This window comes from Armigeres subalbatus, chromosome 2 (genome assembly GCF_024139115.2).
Source record: "Armigeres subalbatus isolate Guangzhou_Male chromosome 2, GZ_Asu_2, whole genome shotgun sequence".
Lineage (NCBI taxonomy): Eukaryota > Metazoa > Arthropoda > Insecta > Diptera > Culicidae > Armigeres > Armigeres subalbatus.
In genome coordinates this window covers 254,654,990-254,671,433 of record NC_085140.1, presented here as the reverse complement: position 1 = coordinate 254,671,433, position 16,444 = coordinate 254,654,990, and the positions used below count along the sequence as shown (strand labels likewise).

Below are 16,444 nucleotides of genomic sequence, written 5' to 3'. Positions count from 1 at the left end.
CATTTCAACGTATAGGTGCAAAATTTACAAATCCAGCTACATTTCACAATGATCTCCTATTCAAAACAATAAGGTTTTCATGACTTTCTAACGCATTTAAAAATGTTTTAAAAATAGGCCTGGGGCAAAACGCCCGAATGGTGGTTTAAAACGACTCAATTGCATGTAAAATTATGGTAAACGCATGGTTGTTTGTTTTTTTAAATGGATTGAACTACAATCTTAGGGATGTGTCAAAAAACTAGCAAATTGTTAAATTTGAGTGAATATGAAGAGATTTTGCCAAATTTTTCCAATGGAGCTTAATGATGTATAACTAATTATAAATTTTAATGGTAATATTCGTTCATAAATGTACTAAAACAGATTATATGAGTGATTTTATGAGTGAGGCCATTTTGCCCCAAGGGTGCATTTTGGACCGATCTCCCCTACTTCCAGGGTGCAGCAGCCGTTAACAGTGTAGACAACAACCTTCCGTGCACCATGTCTACGGTACTCGTCACTGAGTGGCGATACCGGCGTTTCTATCTGTGTTAGGGGCCCCACACACGTTCCGACATGTTGTACAACTTTGACTCCACCCCTAGGAAATTTGGTTCGGTCGGAGTAAAGTCGGACCGTCTGTGGGCAAGTTGTACTCTCAAACAGTCGTTCAACTTGCCCACAGACGGTCTGACTTTTCTCCGACCGAACCAAATTTCCTAGGGGCGGAGTCAAAGTTGTACAACACGTCGGAGCGTGTGTGGGGCCCCTTATTAAACCTGCTACTGCCATCGGGGGTGAGAATGGGTCATCGCTCTCACCGACACCCTGGAGGTCGGATAACAAAATCGTTCAAAAAGGACTCTTATAATTTAGTTTTCTTGCCCTCAGATACATTCAATCTATTCTACAAACATTCTAAGTAGTTCAAACAGTGACCCGTTCTCACCCCCATTTGACCCATTGTCACCCCCGACGACGGTACTCTATGTTTTGAAATTTTCACAATTTTCACCATGAGCTCATGGAAGAATGGTAGTTGGAAATCGATAAAATGTATGAAAAAATCAGGTATTTTGCAAATTCATGGATAATGGTTGTGTTTTAGAAGAAAGTATTGATAAGGAATGAAGTATGAGGTGCAGAGTGTAAAATAATCGAAAATTTTTGGTGAAGTTACTTTTCTTCACTTGTCAGCTCACTTTCAGACACATTCATAGTCAGCTCTGAATTGTCAATATTCGGTTGAATATTAGTCATTGAATATTTATGCACATTTTACAAATTGATAAATTATCTGAAATCTGAACACGTTTCAAAAGAGAAAAGTAATTTATCACATAGAACTGAATTCGAATTTCATCCGCGAGGCACTTTCAACGGTAAACATCAACATAAACAATGCTAATTATGTTTTTTTCTGCACATAGTAAGCACACTCAGTGACAGTCGAATGGATGAGTTGGTGAAGCAGTCGTCTGACTATGTCATTCTATGTTTTGAATATTCATGCGATGTTTGTCAAAATTCGGACCGAAGTTGCTTCATGAAGATGAATATTTTAAGCTCTGATGAGGTGAAAAGATTATCTCTTGCACTTAGTTTGCACTGATTAGTAGCCTAATAATGATGAAATTTCGATTTTACTACCATTGACAAACGCCATTTCTTGCATTATTCATTTTGACTGGTTCTTTATTAATGGGGCGTTTTGGCTAGCATCAATGTTTTATACTTTTTGCATTGAACAAAGGAAATTTTTACGCGTCAAGGTATATCTATCGATTCCACATCATGGAAACAAAACGCGGCTTTGACATCAAATTTTGAAGTTTAGCTAACTTTTTATTGGGTTTCGTCCCAAGTAGCGAACCTAAAAAGCGTCTCTACTGAAAAAAAAACAATTAGCAAACCTTCTCTGTACAAACCTCCTAGACATGAAGCTTTGTGGGAAGAATAAGTACAGTATCCAATGATTTATGATCACTAATGGCCTTTCCGGTTGAGCTCAATCAAAAAGCGTAATAAATTCAAAGTTCCAAAACTCATACATACAAATTTTATATTTTTTCCTAGAAAAATTCTAAGACAAAAACTCGTAATTCTTGATATACTACCGTCATACGCATATTTGTCCCAGTACATGTTATAGTTATGTGTATAACGGCATCATCAAAGTAGATATAAAATTATATCAAATATAATTGTTCATCAAAATATTTATGTCCATTTTGACTTTGCTTGCCTGGTGTTAAACCGAATACTTTTTCGTTAAACGTGCAAAGCTTGTTGAGTAGAATTTTATTTGAAGAGCTTCGATAAATTTTCTGGTTAAAAGCATACTGATACTATCAAATAGGGTATCAGTATTTAAATGATATTTTTTAAAGTTTCTTCCAGTTTTTCAATCATGCAAAGAAGTATTACGTTGCTGCTGTAAACAAGTTATCAAAAAGTCTGGTTTGGAGAATCGTTTATAGCACATTACCAATGCCTTAACCCGCTACCAAATAGAATTTGCTAAGATGTGAAGTGCTGACATCGAGTACAGAGTACATAATTGAGGTGTATTGGAACCAGTTTTTAATTTACTAAGAACACGGCTGAACGTGAGTCTAATTATCCTCAGGTGACTATGAAGCATATGATAATCGCTCAAAAATTTTCGGCGATGGATATCGCTTTGTGGCAAAAAAAAAATGAATTGCCGCGAAAAATTGGTTCGCTCGTTGTATTTCTTATCATCTAGGTACCCTTTTTGTGCCATCACCAATACAAACGGTATTAGGGAACATCATCATAGCCTAATCATTAATGTTCTATGTTCAAATTCCGTCGCGGCGTCGATGACGACCCTCATATTGTTCCCATACCTATCCCAAAAAGATCTAATTAGTACCTAATATTAGCACAGATCATACTAGAAGGTGTTTCGGCCGTGCGTAAAGAACAGGCTTCACAAACCGAACTGCGGACTAAGTGCAGCTGGTCGTGGAGAAAAACCAAAAAATACTTAAATTTGGAAGTCACTTTTTGGTCACTATTTTTATTATTTTAGTCACTAAAGTCACTATTATTTATCCCTAAAACCGCTACCAGCCCTGCAACTGCAAATCCAATCCATTTTTTGCCTTTCTCATATACAAAGTATACGTAAAGGCTATATGTTTTTACAAATGATATCTACTCGGGCAATGTTCGGTTATTAGGCCAGTAAAGGTGCAAAGACCTTTCTTATTGAGCTCTAAGAGCTTTTTGGTTACCGAAACATTGGGAATTATAAATATCTTTGATTGAACACACTCTTTGGCGACCAACCAGTTGGTCATCAACCTTTGTGCTTCCCAGGATTTCAATTCCATTTTTATGGCACAGTATGATATACCGCAGAAAGGTTCTGGGTCAATAAACTGTGTGTGTTGAACCTTGTTTCTCAAGCGCGTCTGTCTTTTTATTACCTTCATTGCCATAATGTCCCAGAACCCAGTACAGATTTACGGAGTTTTCTTGGCACACCTTTCGCAATGAAAGAATGCATTCCCATACAAGTTTTAAAGTACATTGAAAACTACTCAATGTTTTAAGTGCCGCTGGCAAAAATGTCCTTAATCTAATAGCTAGAAATCGAGATTTTCATCCTCAAACATGATCATTTTGTATGAAAACCAGCGAATGAGATATAATTATCGAACTTATTCACGAAATCTCATTAAAATCCTTCTTTACCTTCATACCTTCTGAACCTCAATGAATTTTCCAAAAATACTTAATATATTTCTAGAACTTCAAACATAGAAAAAAAATGACAAAAATCTCACAGAATCTCAAAAATTAGTGCGACCATTAGGATTTTTTAACTAGTTTTTTTATTAGGTAGGCTTAATCGTGTATGAGACTTTGCGGAACCGCATTTCTTTAGTATTAAAATATTAGGATTATTAAACTATTACAACAATTGGGATTGCATTTAATTTTTTATGAAACCCAGATTCCGACACATCAAACTTCATGATTTTGCAACACAAATCCAATAGAAAACAAACCCAGCTTGCGACACATCGAACTTTATTATTTTACAACACAAATACAATAGAAGGCATTTGTACAGCATCTGGGCACATTGTCGCTTCCGGGGGTTCCTTAAGTAATGTGAACACTTTCCTTAAACCATCAGGTTCCCATGGAACCTCCGAAAGCGGCCAATGCGCCAAGATGCTGTGCAAGTGCCTTCTTTTGTATTTGTGTTGCAAAATAATGTAGTTTGATGTGTCGCAAGCTGGGTTTCATAACTACTCAAAAAGTGAACACTTCCCTGGGGGCACAGGTTACCGGAGAACCTCCGGAAGTGGCCAATGCGCTCAGATATTCAGCAAATGTCTTCTATTGTATTAGCGTTGTAGAATCATAAAGTTTGATGTGTCGCAAACTGAGATTAAGAATTAATCTAAAAGTAACCACTTCCCTGGGGGAGCCAGGTCCCGCAACATCTGTAACTGGATTTTGGAGATCCAAACGTGTAGTTTCCATTCTCAGTATTGCAAAATGATGAATAAAAATTATTGCATCATTATAGAGAGCATTTAATATTAATTGCCTGCGATTAAAACCGGGCACAATCACCAAATCAATACATCTACACAAAAATATAGGCTTTAATGCATGTTTCCTCCAAATTTCATGCAAATCGGTCAAAACACAAGAGAACGGTGGATTTTATAATTTGTAATTGTAGTCCCGGCCAAAACGGGTTAAAAAACATCGAGGAGTCCCGAACAACTTTTGTTTTCTTTTCTAAATGGGATCTACATTATAATGTAATATCAGCCCTCAGGCACAAGTTGAGTCTTCTGCATTGGCGTAACTAGCCCCGATGCCTAGGGTGGGCTATAGCCCCTTCATCTATTTTCTCTATTTCGAGCTTCTTTTCAAAAATTCTTGAACATTTTACCACCTCATTAAGTTATCCAACCATGTGACCAACCAATCAACCACCAGTCAATTGAAGATCCATCACTATCATCAATATTCTCTTTTCTTAAGCACGTACTTTCTGTTGTAACCCACAGTATGGAAGTGCGTTTGTTTACCACCCGATGATTGCTACAAATTGATAGCGTTTGGCTATTGCGTCTAATATAGTAGCGCTCGCCTTTTACCGCATTCCGATGAAAATCTATTATTTCGACTGGAATTTCCAGAGATGTTGATGGGAATCCTTCAAGCATACCGAAGAGAACCTCCAGGGATTATGAAGGCAATCCACCAGGGATTCCGACAGGAATGATCTAGGGAGTCTGAAGGGAATGTTCCATGGGTTTCAAATCTTCACTGGATTCCGACGGGAATGTTCCAGAAATTCCAATCAAAATCTTCTAAATATCCTCCATCGTCCAGGAATTACGAAAGAAATACCGTCGTCGGGGGTGACAATGGGTCAAATGGGGGTGAGAATGGGTCACTGTTTCAGCTACTTAGAATACTTGTAGAATAGATTGAATGTATCTGAGGGCAAGAAGACTAAAATATAAGAGACCTTTTTGAACGATTTTGCTCTACGACCTCCAGGCTGCCGGTGAGAGCGATGACCCATTCTCACCCCCCAGACCCATTGTCACCCCCGATGGCGGTATACCAGGAATTTGAACGGGAATGTTGCATGGATTCCGACGGGAGAGATCAAGATATTTGGACGGGAATGTTCCAGAAAATCCGACGGAAATGTTTCAGGAATTTCAATGAGAATGAGATTCCGAATAGAATCCTCCTGGAATTCTGACGGAAATATTACAAGAATTTCGACGGGAATGTTTTTTTAAGCTTTTCGACAGATTCGAGGGATCCGGAAGCAAATTGTCGAGGGACTCCGAATTAATCCTCCAAGGATTCCATAAAAAATCCTCCATGGATGTTTAAACAAATCGTTGAGGGATTCCAAAGCAAATCTTCTAGCGATTCTGAAGCAAATCATCGAAGGATTTCGAAGCAAACCGTCGATGAATTCCGAACTGAATCGTTGAGTGATTCCAAAACAATTCGTCGAGGGATTTCAAAGAAAATCTTCAAAGGGACTCCGATCGTCGAGGGATTCCGAGGTAAAACGTCGAGAGGCTCCAAATTAAATATTCAAGGGATTCCGAAGCAAATCACTGAACTATTCTGGAACAAATCGTCAAGGAATTCCGAAGCAAATCTCCGAACGATTCCGAAACAAATCTTCGAACGACTCCGGAGGAATTCCGAAGCAAATCAATTAAAGATTCTGAAGCAAATCCTCCATGGATTATGAAGGGTATCCTCCACAGATTCTCAAAGGTATGAATTCTTCTGGATTCCGGTTGGAATACTTCGATTATTCTGAAAGGAATTCCTTAGAGGTTTAAATGAGAAATCTTCTCGGATTCTGATGGGTATTCCTCTCGGATTCTGATGAGAATCCCTCTCGTATGCTGATGGGAATTGTGGAGATTATCAAGCTGCTAGGAAAGCGGAAGTCTGCTGATAAACTGTCACTCCTGTCTGCGATGGTTGACCATATGTCTTTGACTGATGGCGAAGTACAACGATTGCTTTGATTGATACTTTGGTGGCTCTCCGTCGTTGTTCATATCAAGCTTACTTTGATGCTTTCAATTCAATTAGATTTTCATAATTAAAGCCAAGTGCAATTTCACTGCCACACAGGAATCTTTCTAAGAAATGAGAAACAAGCTCATTTGTCTTCACTTATTTCATTATGATAGGGTAAATATGGGAGATGACTTTTTTATCTTCAAACTTTTTTAGTAGTTCATTATGCTATATGTTTTAACTTGATACCACTGCTAACTAACTTTCCAAATCCTAGAGGGGGCTATTTTTGTTTTGTAGGAAGGGCTAAGCCCACCCTAGCCTCCCATTGTTTACGCCAATACTCTTCCGTTCATTGTCACCCTTTGGTTAGCAAACATGACCGGTTGGTTCGCAAGGATTAAACCCACTGATATTTTTTTTCAGTTTTGTGTCATTTTTTGTTACACTTTTTGAATTTAAATCGAAATTAGAAAAAAAAATCGTAGAAATTATTTCCGATATATTTCAATTTGATTGAGCTCGAAAAACAATGGGATTCCGACATGGTAGACATGACGATTTCATATACAGGGGTTAGACAAAAAGGTTGAGATAGGCGAAATTTTGTCGAAGTTCAAATCAGCAGAACTTTGCGTAGAGTGATCCGATTTTGATGAAACCGGGACCATCGGAAGCGGAAACTCTTCTAGTATACTGTTCCCATGAAAAACCTGAGATAGTCCCATGGCCACCGGAGATGTTCCGGGTTTTTCGAGGGCATGTTAAAAATGTATTTTTTCTTCTGCTTGTCATTTTATGTGACGTTTACTGTCATCATGTTTCATGCTTTCCCCAAAAACTAGAACTAATATGCTGACCAATGCCAATGCAGATCGAAAATCCGTTGGGTATACGCAGAGATATGGCCATTTTCGTGAAAACGGTGCGGAATTGGTCATACATCCCGAACAAATGTCACTTTGCTAGAACACCTGGAACCTGTTACAAATTGGCCAAACAATCTTACAGTCCTCAAAATGTATCTTCAATGATGATCCTATATTCATCGTCTTGGGAAAACATGCATTTTGACACCCATATATGCATGGTTCCAGATGGTGCCAGAACCGGCTCATCCTGGAAGGTCCATGGAACCTGCTATAAGGGTGGCAGTGGACACCATTATTTTGGAAATGTTTTGGTGATCATCGTCTCGCAAAGCCATGAAGATAGATACCCATATTTACATTATTTCGATCTGTTACCATTTCATCATGTTCCCGGAACCGTTTTTTACGGAAATGGCCATATCTCTGCGTAGTCTTTATGGATTCTGGATCTACAGCCAGCATTGGTCGGCATATTAGTTCTAGTTTATGGAAAAAACATAAAACATGATGAAAGTAAACGTCACATAAAATGACAAGCAGTACAAAAAATGCATTTTGAACATACCATCGGAAAATCCGGAACATCTCCGGTGGCCAAAGGCCAATCTGAGATTATGCATAGGGACAGTATACTAGAAGAGTTTCCGCGTCCGATGGTCCCGGTTTTATCAAAATCGGATTTTTCTAGGCCAAGTTATGCTGATTGGAATATCAGCAAAATTTTGCCTATCTCAACCTTTTTGTCTAACCCCTGTAGATTGTTTTCCCTAGATAAATGGAATGGAATTGAAGCTTATCGTTCACTAAGTCTGTTAATTGTACCAAGACTCATGTAAACGAGTGTCCAGCGGAAAAATCGATGTATAAAATCGCTCAATGGATAAAACTGAACACTGTCTTCAGCAAAATTGCTTGAAATTTACTCCCCTTTCAGGGAAAAACATCAGACATGTGCGGCCTTACGACAACCTAGAACGTCATGAACACGGTGAAGTTAGGAAAACTTAAATATTAGGTATATTTGCAACGGATTGTACTGTTTCAAAATAAGAATCATATTAAATGGGACGTGATAAATAATCGATGGTTTTCCAACTAAGAAGTTCAGCGTCAGAGAGAAAAAAGTTATTATTACATATTATTATTAGTTATTATTTGTCATATTTGTCTTATTTGTCTTATTTGTCTTATTTGTAAATCCTGACTGCTCTGATCACTTTCTTTATACTCATTTTCAAAATTTACCTCTCTTGGGCGATTATCCTCCCTTACTCGATGGTTGACGAATTATTTTTCAACATAAGATCTACACTACAATCCTGGCTTATCATTTCACCAATTTTGTTGTGGAGTTCCAAATGGTTATAATAACAGCATTGTTGAGGATAACTGTTGGCCCATAATAACACTGCCGAAAACAACAAGCACCGAACTAGTTTGCATTTTAATCTAACAGTGCATAATGCACTGCTGGACTCACGTCGCAATCATTTTCGAAAGTCATCGCAATGCTTTCACGTGCGACATCAACGCACGCGAGCACTAATGAAGATAATAAACGAGAAATAAAATTCACGGTCGGATCGTGCCGCTACGTTTTTCCCGCTGCCGAGTGTGCACTTCCCACATGGTTTCTGTTTCCTGGAAATGTTGTTCCGTCCCGTTGGTTGACTGCACTCAAATATAATTCTCTTTTGGAATTTTATGAAAATGGAATATGCAACCACGATGTCCCAACCTATGACTGATGAATTGATTAAAAAAAAAGGTTTCACTGCACCGATGGATGGGATGGAAAAGATTTTCCGGTTATTTTTTTCAATTAGTTAGATGGACATGACCTGTGGACGTGACACGAATATGTGGGCTGCGAAAAAAAGCGATGTCCTTTTGCTTCCCAATTGGAACACACCGTTTTATATGCGGTTGGAATTAATTAATTTCTTGAACTTTCATAAATTTTGAAATATCACCTCAATTTTTGCTGCTTCTTGGGATGGGATGAACTCATTGTTTTATCATAGCTGAATTGACCAAAAACGAACCGCGTAAAAATTACCTAAGTGTACAGAGTAAAGGCATAAGCCCAGATTAATTTCAACTCTCAAAATAGAGGCAAAAAACTTCACTCTTTGCTTCCATGTTTTACACAGGGATTGAGGACTCGTAGAAAATAATAAATCGGATAAATACAAGTGGGCATACTATTCCACAACTTGTTCCTTTTGAAATAATCCTGCTTCCTGCATTCTGTAAATAACGTTAAGCGATTAAAACAATAGACCATTCAATGCATATCGTACACTACGAATTATATTTTTCACGAAGAATTCAAGCGTTAGAGGATATAAGCAAACAGGATCCAAACAGTAAATTCTACTTAAATTATTCTGCCTATTCTACCGGAATTACCATCATGGCAGCTTACTGCACCGCCCTAAACATAAAGTTTAATTGGATTTTGCGATCCCACCGTTCCGACCTAAATGAGAAAAAAAGCTCGAATATAACAATGCCCAACTAATTGTTGTTTGCTTTTCTTCTGGCTTGGTTTTTTATTTCAGAATCATGGTCACCAAAATATGGCGGAGTTGCTTTCCGTCATCCGAAAACTCACCACATCACGTCGAACGGCATCACTTCTATCTGTGTCAGGTGAGTACGGCCGGCTTTCGTTGTCTAAATATTCTAACGATTTGCTTCATTCCGAGAGACAACATAAGGAAGGTTGATCGAGAGACATAGCATGAATAGAGCAGATACCATGCATCGGATTGTTAGAACATTGTTGATTTGGCAGGGGAGGGTGGTTCGAAATGCTTTCGATGTTTTAAATAATATAAACCCGTATAATAAATTCAGAATAATTTCAACGTGCAGACATAATATTTACAACATTAACTACATATATCAATGATCCCCTTCCTATTCATTTTTCAATGGGCCTTGACAAAGCGCAGGTGGTGCAAAATGACATGCTTGCATGACAAATAACTTTTGAACGTATAGTTGTTTTTTCCTTATTTTATTGAACGAATATGAGTGGAAGTGTCTAGCAAGGACCATTTCGTTAAATATCAAAGGTTTTTTCTTTATGCTACATCTCGATAATGAATTGGATTGATAATAATCAACCAGAATTGTAATACTAACAATTATATGAGTAAATTTGTGAGTTGGTCCAGTTTTCCTTATGAGGGTACTTTGTGCACTATGCTTCCCTGCGCGAGATACTGTTGATATTCGCCGCCTTTCTCTTGATTTATACCTGAGGACGTGATGTATCTTCAAATCCTCTAAATCACATTTTTTTAAATCACAAAATTAAGAAACTAATAGAACTGCTTTTTATTTCTTAGTTAATATAGATAAATATAGAAGCTATGAGATAAAGAATTGGAACAGTTACTCTATTTAAATTTGGCTACCGATAGATCATTTTTGTCTTTTTAGCTCCACGAGTCATTTATCAATGCCAGTTGCTTGACACGCTCAAAACAAGAAGAGTCGCAACTACTGCTGGTGTACTACCTACATACAAAAAAGAACTGCTGGTATAATTTATCACTTCCGTCCTTTCTTAGATTCCACGAGAATGAAAATTGACTCCCCACTATCAAATAGGAACACAAAATTTCAACCAGCAATTCACCAACTATAGATGGAAAGCTGGTTTCGGATGTGGAATCAGCACGAGCTACAATCAATTAGCAATCCCACGCTGCAGCTTCTGCACACGTAACTTGAGACTGTAGTATGTGAATATGTGGGCAGATATCTAACTACTCGCACCTCGTGAAAATCCCCCGGAATCGTGTGCGGCGTGATGTGCAAGTCAAGTAGGAAGATACTCCTCAGCACACTTTCGGCATATCTCTCACATGATATACAGCGTGATCTGAATTTTGGCAACTCATGATTCGCATTCCTATTCCAAAATGCGAAATGTTCCACGTGCGAGATGTTTTTTGGCTCTGTAAAGGGTTTAAAATACAGCAGGCGATTGAGAAGGGGAGTTCCGTAAGGACTTAACAGGGCAAACGTAAGCGTCGGGTTCGAAGTACATTTCTGGAGAGTGCTTCTTATACCACAATCATATTCCAATCCTCATCGTACTCAGTTTATTATAATGCAAATGTGTAGACTTCCGCACCGAGCAGGTATGTTCAGTGTTCACAATGCCTTTTCTTTGATTCTCAAACCACAAGCACAATTAAATCAGTCGTGATTCAAAATCCATCGGACTGACCAACTAATGGGTGCTCTCCATGAAATTAGTTTTCCATTTAGAACAATTAATAATCTTGCAGGAGTCAAAAATTTGCGTTTTGATTGAGTTTTAGAGGCTTTTTGAGTTAAAAAAAATCGCTTTACAAAATAGTTTTTACTTCAAAAATTATCGACAGGCTATAAAACCCAACGGCCATGGTCCGGATGAGATTCTGATCTACACACGGCATCTTTCCAGGAGAAGAAAATTTAAAGAAATTTGGCGTTCTGAACAAAACTTGTAAGGGTTCCATAAACAAAATGATAATTGTGGCTTAATTTAGCATTTCTTCCGCCACGTTATAAACAGAACTTCCTTATGTTAAATAACTTGGTAAAACGTGAGACGAACCGAGTTAAGTGTAATCGTGTATGACCCTGAGCCCCCACCACCCTGAGTCTCTGGTGAACGAGAAACACAAAAAATGGCTATTAGAATTCAACGACACGACTTCATAATCACGAAGCACACACAAACCGGCGTTCAACTGTATTTTGCGAAGAGCACACCATGTTTGCTTATTTGTTAGTGCCTATCAAGGATATGTGAAGTGGCAAGGATATGGTGCTGACGCACTTTGCCATCCTGCAACTACTGGCTGGGGATTACTGGAAGAGTATTTCTGTTGCCTCTTGGGCACTGTTATTGATATGTCGATCTTGATTGGAAACGCGGAATGCATCATTCAGTGTCGTATTGTGCACTAGGCTTCCCAGTTAGACCGGTTTGTGTTAACTGGATTCTGTGCAACCAAATCTGGGATGTATGTAAATCGGTATTAAAATAAACCAAACAGGCGCAACACAATCGCACAATGCCAATAACAGGGTACAGAGTAGAAAGGTATTTTATCAGTGCTGATAATTCCAATGAAAGCTTGGTCTCTAATGATTTAATAATAATGGGGGACTTTAATACCCGTGTTTGGAAATGGACTATCAATTAATGAACCAGGGAGCTTGGTGCTAGAAAAGTATAATTATCGCATAAATAATCACAATTGTCGACAAAATAGAAATAAAAATCAAAACGCCTGGATCATGTTGACGACCACGGCGTGGAACAGTGATTACTTTTGCTAAACCATTGGATACATTTTGAGACGAGCTTGAGCTTGAGCTTGAGCTTGATTGACTGCTCGTAGTTGCTACTCCATTATGACCAGATCAGCTGTTCTTGCACAGGGAACCAACAGATGTTTGCTTGGGACTAGCACACATCTTCAATGTACAAGTACTGGTGATCTCATTTGTTAGGTCATACTGGCGCCTGCCACGTCATAATGCAAGTCAATGTAGGGAAAGGGGAGGAAATGATGATGCAATCACTCGCCCACTGCAAGCCGAATATACCTCTGCACTTGCCACGAGTTCATGCGGAATTTGTTGGAATTTCTGGGTTAGGTTGGAGAGGCAGAGGTCCGTCTTGGTTAACGAGCTGCCAATGTGATAGATAGGAGAAGGTAACTGATGGAATTTCTAATTGGATGTAGGAAACGAACTCTATAGTTCATTTCCAATTCTAGCAGATTACTGATAGAATACTCAAGTTGAAGATATAGGAATAGTAATGGAAACGGTATGGAAGTCCATTTCCAGTTCTAGCGATTGCTAGAACATGAGAAATAAAGAGAAAGATACAAAGTAGGAGAATGGAACGGACCTGGGATTGAACCCACGACCTCCTGCGTATGAGGCAGAAGCGGTAGCCATATGACTACCAAGCCCGTTACTAAACCATTGGATACATTTTGAGACGAATTACAAAAATAGGATTTTTTTTACTTTTATGAGCAATTGATGGAGAAATCCTGATGATTTGTACAAGTTTGAAGTATGTGTGGGCCATGAGTGTTTTTCAAAGATAGTAGCTTCCTAAGGGGAATTGTTTGAGCATGCGAACAGATGGAGGCGCATGGTGCATCAACTTTGTAGGACTGCCTTGTGCCAATTGCATCTTTTCTATCAATGAAATAAATATACATGCATTCGTTCGAGAATTTGAATGAAGGATAACCTAAATTATATTTCATGTTGGGAAACTTTCATTAAGCCTATCCCACGCAGTTAAGCAAATTTATGAATTTGTTCATTCGTTCAATGTACCCAGCGTGTTTCCAATTTCCATAGACCAGAATGAGGCTATTCCGTCAAAGTTACACATAAGAAGCTTATCGTTGAGCTGGTTGATCTGCATGTATGTATTCATGGAATTCTTGTTTTGCTTCTAGAATATCACCAGTAGAACACTGAAAACCCGGCATTTGGCTCTGTCTACAAGACCTTTCAAGCTATAGAATTTGTTCAGTAACTAGAATTTCTGTGTCTTCCTCTGACTACCATCGTTCCAGTTCACCCAAGCAGCACACTTGTCATAGAGTTATTGTAATATGACCTAATCCAGTCATCCCAGTCATCCAGTTGCTACAAGCAAAAAGATTTTAAATTAGTACGTATTTAAACCCCTAACTCGATTTGTCTAGCGGTCAGTTCAGCCTAAGACAACAGGAACCGAGGTTTTTTAACTATTTGCTTGAAAAGTTTTTTCCGCTGCATACTACGGTTGGTCCTCGCTACGTACGATGAAAAATGGACTAAGCTAGGGCCCAGTTAGGTAGATCTTTGGTAGATCGTCCACTAAATCAATATAAGGAATTCTCAAGAAAATCGGTTATCCGGAAAGTTTATTTTTCGAATATACTGATAATACAGTATAATATTTTATCACGATTGGATCGTATAAATTTGATTTCGGAACTCGCATTTTTTTTCTAATTTTATTTGCTAATTATCTAATACATGCCTTCATCTCTTAAGCTAAGTTTTCCATGTTTTCTTAACACTATCATTCTTATTTGCCTTGGTACATTTTTAATTGTTATTAATACATTTTAATTGCCTCTGGTATGATTTTTCCACTTTAAAACTTGACCTAAACTTAACCTAATTTACTAAGATCTTTGTCTAAAATTTTGAAATTATGTTATTGGAAATTTGTTGCAATGCACACACTCTAACTAATTTAATTAAATTCCAATAGCCTTGCGAGCAAAGGCGTAGGATTGCCAAACCGGAGATGGCGAGTTCGATTCTCGGTCCGGTCTAGGATGTTTTCTGGTGGGAAAAATTCTCAACACCCTAGGCATAGTGTATCCGTTGTACTTGCCACACAAGATACATACTAGGGTGCCAATGAAAATGACATTTTCGAATTTCAAAAAACGACATTGCTCTCAAGTTTCATTACCAAAAAATATGACCCTTTGCTATATGACCCTATTTGAGCTCAATTGGACATGATTTAGGGGTACCTAAAATTCATCAAAGTTTTGACATTTTTACCCATGAAAATTTTCCCAAGGGGGAAAAATCAAATTTTGTTCTGGATGTCAAATGACTTAAAAATGCATGAAACGTCGACAACTAATGTCATTTAAAAAAAAATGAAAAAAATTGTTTTTTTCTCTTAGAACATTTTTGGGACTTTTTTCAGATGATTTTTCATCAAATTTAAACACCGGACGATACGCAAACGTTTTCGTAATCCTCCTATGCAAAATTTGAGCTAAATCGGACATGATTTAGGGGTGCTCAAAATTAATCAAATTTTTTTTCACAAGAGAATTTTTTTTTTGTTTTTTGATGCCAAAGGACTCAAAATGCATGAGACTTTGGGAATTATATCTTTGAAAAAAAAATTTGCATAGGGGCATATTTAAGGACTTAGGAAATGTTTGAGTAACGTCCGGTTTTTCAATTCGATGAAAAATTTTTTTCGCCATAAACATTTTTTATCGAAGTCCTAAAAAGGTCGATTTTTTTCAAAAAAATAATTGTCAAAGTTTCATGCATTTTGAGTCATTTGGCATAAAAAAAACAAAAAAAAAATTTCCCTCTTTTGAGAAAAAAATGTTTTGATTAATTTTGAGCACCCCTAAATCATGTCCGATTTAGCATAGGGGGATATTTTTGGCTTCGAAAACGTTTGCGTATCGTTCGGTGTTAAAATTCTATGAAAAAATTGTTCATCGTCTGAATAAAAATTCCAAGTCCCAAAAATGTTTTAAGAGAAAAAAACGATTTTTTTCAATTTTTTTTAAATTACATCAGAGCTCGACATTTCATGCATTTTTAAGTCATTTGGCATCATTTGTTTTTGATTCCAAATGACTTAAAAATGCATGAAAAGTCGAATACTGATTTCATTTAAAATAAAAATTGAAAAAAATCGATTTTTTCTCTTAGAACATTTTTGGGACTTTTGGTTACAAAAAAAATCAAAATTTTGATAGCAAGATTTTGGGCACTATCATGTCCGATGGAGCTCAAATTCAGCATAGGAGCATATTTTAGGGCTTAGGAAATGTTTGCGAATAACCTAAGTCTGAGTCCAATTTTGCGTAGGGGGGCATTTTTGGCTACGAAATCGTTTGCGTATCGTCCGGTGTTAAAATTCGATGAAAAATCATTTAAAAAAATTTCCAAATCCCAAAAATTTTCTAAGAGAAAAAACCGATTTTTTTCGAATTTTTGCCTTTCTCGTATACTAAGTATACGTAAAGGCTATATGTTCACTCCAAAAACAAACTTTTTATAGAAGGCTCGGAGACCCGTAGTGTTATATACCAATCGACTCAGCTCGACGAATTGAGGTGATGTCTGTGTGTGTGTGCGTGTGTGTGTGTGTGTGTGTGTATGTGTGTGTGTATGTGCGCACCAAAAGAGCAAAAAGTTTAGCTCACTTTTTTTGC

General features: G+C 37.7%; 1 protein-coding gene across 5 annotated transcripts in view; it reads left to right on the top strand.

The window, feature by feature from the left end:
* Positions 1–16,444, top strand: part of LOC134212094 (protein rolling stone) — a 187,835-nt gene that overhangs the window by 132,687 nt on the left and 38,704 nt on the right. For all 5 annotated transcript variants that reach the window (XM_062689625.1, XM_062689623.1, XM_062689624.1 and 2 more), the window contains one exon: positions 9,989–10,079. In XM_062689625.1, coding sequence (XP_062545609.1) covers positions 9,993–10,079 — 87 coding nt within the window. In that variant the 5' untranslated portion in view covers positions 9,989–9,992. The remainder of the gene's footprint in view (positions 1–9,988; positions 10,080–16,444) is intronic.